A 6,296-nucleotide genomic window follows, 5' to 3' on the forward strand; every position below is an offset into this window, starting at 1 on the left:
CAGTCAGAGCAGTACCTGTTCCTGAGGGCTTGAGTCCCGTCGGACACCCTTTAGAGCAAAAAAACCACACGTGCTCTACGGGAGGCTGAGAAGGGGCCTGGGAAATGTCGGTCATGCGAAAGGATTTCCCTCCTGTTGGAGACCAGCAAGCACCTTTCTAGTGCAGGAAGGAGGAAAGATTTGGTTGCAGAGTGACTGCTGAACAGCTCTGTGGAAGTTGGCGGAGAGCTAGAAGGCTGACTCAAAGAGTAATGGTGACCGAGGCGCGAAGGAAATCCCGTGGGGTGGCTGTACAGGTTTGCACAACCCTCTGCTCTTCAGGCAAAGTACAGGCGGTCTTACGGTGTGTGCATGAAGTGCCTTCCTGATAGGCCTTCACGCAGCGTGAAAGTCGATTCAGGCAAGTAGGGAGCAGCTGTCCTCTCTGAGGAAGGCAGGGGAACCTGGGAGACCCGATGGGCTTTTCTGCCCACGAAGAGGCAACGAGGAAGGAAAGGAGCTCTATCATTTCATGATCGCTATACCCATGACAGCCTCCAACCACCACATCACCCACAGGTCCTGAACAGTGATTTGACACTGGTTTAAATGGCAATTTAGATGATGATTAGACAATGATTTAGACAGCAGTTACACACGCTAATACTTACTACACTTCCAATGATTATGCAATAGCTGGATATATAAATGTCACTAGCGTACAATATACTTTTAGGCCTAATGTAAAATGTTGCTTACCTCATTATAGATACCAGATGCTGGGTAAGAGGTCTCTTGACCTCGAGGAGTAACCCTGAGAGGCATCCCTGCTCAAGGGGGAGATCGCTGTCGTGCAGCCCGCTGCCGTACAGGAGAGCTCAATGGGGGGCTACAGATATTTATAGCATAAAGTGATTGTCTCGTACTCAAACCCCCCTTTGGTGTATGTGCAAGAGTGCAGCCCTAGCAGTTTTAGTTTTGTCTAGTCCCAGCTCAGGCTGGTACTGTTAGCTCCTGATAAGACATGGCCTAGACTCCTCGGCTCCTGAGAAGATACGGCCTAGCACAATCCCCAGGGTTTGCACAGCAGGGCTGATTTCAGTCCAGCCTACTTGTGGGTGATGCCTGAACCAAAGTACTGCTCACCCAGTCAGAGTGGGTGCACCCGTCACACCTGGCAGGTTCAGCAGTGGACACAGTGGTGCTTGGTGAGGAAATGTCCCTGCTGCCTGGGCGCTCACCTGAGCCCGCAGCCTGGACTGCCTTCCCCTGGGGACTCCTCCTGCCTCGCCTCTGGATCGAAGCCTGTACTGCAGCACCATTGCCAAAGACCCCCAGGGACTCGTGAAACAGCTTCCTCGGCTGCCCTGTAGCTAGCCCAGGCACAGTAAGTGTCTGAGGGTAAATGGCCTCTGCTCTATACTTCCCTTGTTTTGCTTTTTTTTTTCTCCACGAGACGTCCTTGCAGGCCTTCAGGAAGGCGGCTAGCAAGGGAAGGTTTCAGTCTTCCCTACCCTACTTGCTCCTTCTTCAACTTTTGCAGAATCTTTCCGTCGCAGAAGGATGGGAAGCTCAGGTGTGTTAGGAGATGACTGTGAGCATTGGTAGAGGTGAATGGTCAGCAGTCAAGAGGCTCGTGCAAGTCTCTTCCACTGAGAATCCCTTGTTGTTTATTTCAGGTAAAGTCTTCAGGCTGTTTGAATCCAATTGAAGAGCCAGGGAGATTTCTCAGCCATGTGTTAGGTAAGTCCACAGTCATTGACAGACGTTTTGTACCTGGGACAATCCTGTTGTCCACAACCCTTTTGTGGTGGGAAGTGGGAAAAGTCTGGCTCAGGCTGTGCGGTTGCTCTCTCTCTGTAGTTCCAGCCTTCATGAGGTGCACTGTATGCCAAAGAGTTGGGCAGGTCCAGACTCGTGACTGGGAGGAAGATCTCCTGAGTTCAATAGCTTTCCAAAGGTGGTTTCTGCAGAAGGCTGTTTCTTGAGCTCCACCAATGCTATGACCATGTCCATGTGTGAAATGCTGATTGTTTTCCATACTGGACCTGAAGTTATAGATGAGCTAGAGAACTGTATCAAGTAGATTGTTGTCATATTTGCAGAGACAAGTAAACAGAGGCAGAGAAGCGGAGAAATTCAGTTCTCTTCCAGAAGTGAATTAGCCAGTGAGTCTGCAAAATGTAACACTCTGTCCCAATATCTGGTGCTGAGATGGAAAGAGTGCTTGAACTGCACAGTGTTGTGATGTCCCCGTACCTTGGAAGAGGAGAGAGAGACTGCAAAGTTATTGTTTCCCGGGTAGAAACCTTTGCACTTCTGTGAGTCTGCTGTAAGAGACCTGGGTTAACATAGCAAGTTACAGAGGAATAAACCCCCTGTAGTCTACAGAAAAGTCTTGCTGGTGCTTGGGTGGCTGCACACGGTCCTGCGGATCCAAGGCAGGACCCCACAAGGCCAAGCTTCAGGGCACAGAGTACTCTGCCCTCAATGGCCTAACGCAGTGGTCCCGTGGCCACAAACTGTTGCCGCACTGAGAGACATCCAATTAGAGCTATCCCTGCTCTGAACCCAGAGCTGAAAGCACAGGACTCTGTGAAGCCACCGGTCATAGACATGGGAACGGCTCTCGTCATCCAAAGGAAGCTCTGCAGTTCTCTGAGCTCCTCAGCTATTATCAAATGCCCCTGAGGCTGTCTTAGAACAGAAGCCTCCAGTGCCAACAAGGCCCAAAGCACACGGCCGTGGCACTCGGCAGCCAGCCAAGGCCAGCCCGCAGGGAGGGAGGTCTGGGGAAGGTGCTGCCAAGCTCTGGGGAGAAGACAACCCTGTGGGCCCAGCCCCTACCGCTGCCCCTCGAGAAAGGGAGAGGAGGAGGAGGAGGAGGAGGAAGCTGACAAACAAGCGTGGAATCTCCCAGTGCAGAGATTAACGGCCAACTTTATTGTGCCGGTGGAGAGGGATCAGGGCCAGCACTCGGGGACGGCGCACGGCTGGTCCCGCGGCGGCGTCCGGGCCGGCTGTAGGGAGTTTGGGCCCGACGTTGCAAGCGGGAGCGGTCTCGCATCCGCACGGGCCCAGGGGAGCTGGAGCGTCTGCCGCTCTCAAGTGCTGGGGAGCCACAGGAGGACCCCGATGGCAGCTGGCTGGCGGTGCTGAGGCTGCTGGTCTCAGGTGCCGGGGAGGCGTGGGACGGCCCCAGCGCTGCCTGGCTGGGGGTGCTGCTCTCAGCACTTGGCGCTGGCACGCGGCTGCTGTCACGGCGTCTGCTGGGCCGGCTGTAGGGAGTTTGGGCCCGACGTTGCAAGCGGGAGCGGTCTCGCACCCGCTCAGGCCCAGGGGGGCTGGCGCGGAGGCTGCCCTGAAGTGCTGGAGAGCCGTAGGAGGACCTCGATGGCAGCTGGCTGGTGGTGCTGGGGCTGCTGGTCTCAGGTACCGGGCAGCCGTGGGACAGCCCCAGCTCTGCCTGGCTGGGGGTGCTGCTCTCAGCACTCGGTGCTGGCGCGCGGCTGCTGTCACGGCATCTGTTGGGCCGGCTGTAGGGAGTTTGGGCCCGACGGTTCAACCGGGAGCGGTTTCGCATTGCGGTCGGGCCCAGATGGGCTGGAGCAGCTGGTGCCCTCAAGCGCTGGAGAGCCACGGGATGGCCCTAATGCAGCCTGGCTGGCGGTGCTGGGGCTGCTGGTCTCCAGTGCTAGGGAGCCGTGGGACGGCACTGCTGCTGCCTGGCTGCTGGTGCTGGGGCTGCTGGTCTTGGGTGTCGGGGAGTCACGGATCGGCCCCAGTCCTGACTGGCTGGCAGCACTGGGGCTGCTGGTCTCCGGTGCCAGAGATACAACAGACTGCCCCGATGCCGACTGGCTGCCGATGCTGGGGCTGCTGGTCTCCGGTGCTGGGGAGCCGTGGGAAGGCCCCAGTCCTGACTGGCTGGCGGTGCTGGGGCCGGCGAGCTCCGAGCTGGCACTGGAGGCTGTAACGGAAGCAGGAAGGTCAAGGGCACGGCCCCCCAGGCCCCGCGGCAGGATAGGCCAGAGCGGTGGCCCCGGCCCTCCTGGAGCAGAGAGGCTCTGCCAAGCCCACCCTGGGCACCCGCTGCCCAGGGGCACCCGGATGCTTTGCCTCTTACCGGTGCCCAGGCCAGCACAGCCGTCGCACTCCCAGCGGGCCGTGCTGTTCCTCGAGTAGGAGCAGCGTCTGTGGGTGCCCTCGGCAGTGCAGGAGCAGCACAGAAGCAGTTGCCAGGGCCTGGGGAAGCAAACGGGTTCATGGCTGTGAGGACAAAGTGACCGCAGCACGGCATTGTCCGGCAGAGCTCTTGCTCTTAGTCCTTCTGCTTCGAGGCCTTGGCGAGACAGAGATCCCGTGCGGAGCCCCAGGGTGCAGCTTTGGCAACTTACCCCTCTTCCTCTGCGTGCTCCCTGCCTCCTGGACAAAGGCACTCACTGGCATCGCAGCGGCTGTGCCTCTCACTTAGTCCTGCATATGCGTGGCTGTTCTCCCATGATGGCCGTCTGAAGGAGGAAGGAAACTTGATGAGCCCCTGCTGCCCCGGCATAAGGCGGACGCAGGGCGTCCTTGCTCTTCCCCCCCTGCCCTGTTTCCAACTCCTTCGTGAAGCTGAAGCCCAGAGGCACGGGACAGCGGAGGGCCAGGACTGCTGGGGCAGGCCCTGGCACGGCACAGCGCTTGCGCTCTCCTGTCTTGTGAGCCGGGCAGAAGGACACCAACCTGAAGGGGATTCGGATCCCCATGACGAGCATTTCCGAGAGAAAGAGATCCTTATCTCTACAGAGGGGGCACTGGAAGCAAGAAATGCCAGCGCGCACAGCCTGTCCCTGCAGGAGAAACATGAGGAGCGTGAGTGAGGCCCTGGTGCTGCTGAGCGCCTGCCGTGCCCCGGGGGCCAGGGAACGGCTCCTACCTGGATGCAGCCCCTGTGGAACCAGGCGTGCTTGCACGCTGGGCACACCATGGTGCTGTAGGACTTTCTGTCCCCCACAAGTTCCAGGCAGATGAGGCAGGTGGTGTTCTCCTCCGGAGCCGCCTCCACTGCCTGCTCTGGGCGGTGCTCCCAGCAGAAGGACCTGGAGGCAAGAGGAAAGGGATGGGTGAGGTGAGAAGCGCTGGGTCCTTCCCCGGTGGCGGTGAGGAGGGGAGAGCAGGTGTGAAGGAGCCCCAGACCTTGCCCGGCACGGGCTCTGCCTGTGACTGGCTGCTGGGAAGTGTCACTGCGGGTTTCTTTCTTGTTTGCCTGATGCTGGCAGGAAGAGGACTGAAGGCGAGGAGCCTTCCCCGTGAGGGCCGGCTGCCCTTACCTGTAGACCCCAAAGAACTGGGTGACGCATCCACCTTCCATGGCACAGGGCAGATGGAAGCTGCGGTCGCAGCCCGTCTCCCGGCAGGTGATGGTGGCCCCGCTCTCGCCACAGACGAAGCAGTGCTGGAAGGAGCAGAGCAGCCCCCATCAGCGGCAGCCTCAGGGCCTCCACAGGCAGCCCCACACCTCCGGGCAGGGCGCAGGACGTGGCTGCTGCTGGGTCACAGCCCGCAGATCCGCCTGGCGGACGAGGCGCCTGCGCTGGAGCCTCTGCGGAGCTGCTGGGAGCAAGACTTCTGTCCCAGAGCTGGTTGGAAGGGCTGGGAGTTCTTTCTCGGGGTCTGGGCTAAGCTCCCGCAGACCTCTCCTGGCACAAATCTCCCTGTTCTTGTCAGGTCCTCACCTTCTGTGCTGCCCGGGCGATCGTGCGTCTAATATCCTCCGGGAGAAATCCCATGAGTCCTGTTTCCTTGACCGGTTGCTGAAAAAGCTTGTTGGCGAAAAACTGCAGAAGAGAATAGATGAGGAGATGAGGAGGAGAGTGTGGCAGGCACTGCCTGTTGGAAAGCTGGAGCTCCGGAGCCCTGGAGGAACTCACCAGGCAAAACTCATGGGCACTGTTTCCCAACATGATTGCTGCTGTACCAACTGAAGGCTTCCTTCACCGAATCACAGAATCGTATAGGTTGGAAAGGACCTTTAAGATCATTGAGTCCAACCATAAACCTAACACTACCAAGACCACCACTACACCATGTCCCTAAGCACCTCATCCAAACGTCTTTTAAATAGCTCCAGGCATGGCGACTCAACCACTTCCCTGGACAGCCTCTTCCATTGCTTGACAACCCTTTCAGTGAAGACATTTTTCCTAATATCCAGTCTAAACCTCCCCTGGCACAACTTGAGGCCATTTTCTCTCGTCCTATCACTTGCTACCTGGGAGAAGAGACCGACCCCCACCTCTCTACAGCCTTTCAGGTAGTTGTAGAAAGCGATA

The 6,296-nt window shown here is 58.1% G+C and overlaps 1 protein-coding gene across 1 annotated transcript; it reads right to left on the reverse strand.

The window, feature by feature from the left end:
* Positions 1–3,494: 3,494 nt before the first annotated feature.
* On the reverse strand, positions 3,495–5,927 carry LOC140658240 (PHD finger protein 7-like). The gene is given in 8 exon segments (XM_072876411.1): positions 3,495–3,949; positions 4,106–4,224; positions 4,377–4,490; positions 4,708–4,843; positions 4,846–5,063; positions 5,295–5,419; positions 5,700–5,801; positions 5,895–5,927. Coding segments are annotated over 8 exon segments (1,302 nt in total).
* Between the last annotated feature and the right edge of the window lie 369 nt (positions 5,928–6,296).

Source organism: Ciconia boyciana, chromosome 11, assembly GCF_034638445.1.
Source record: "Ciconia boyciana chromosome 11, ASM3463844v1, whole genome shotgun sequence".
NCBI lineage: Eukaryota > Metazoa > Chordata > Aves > Ciconiiformes > Ciconiidae > Ciconia > Ciconia boyciana.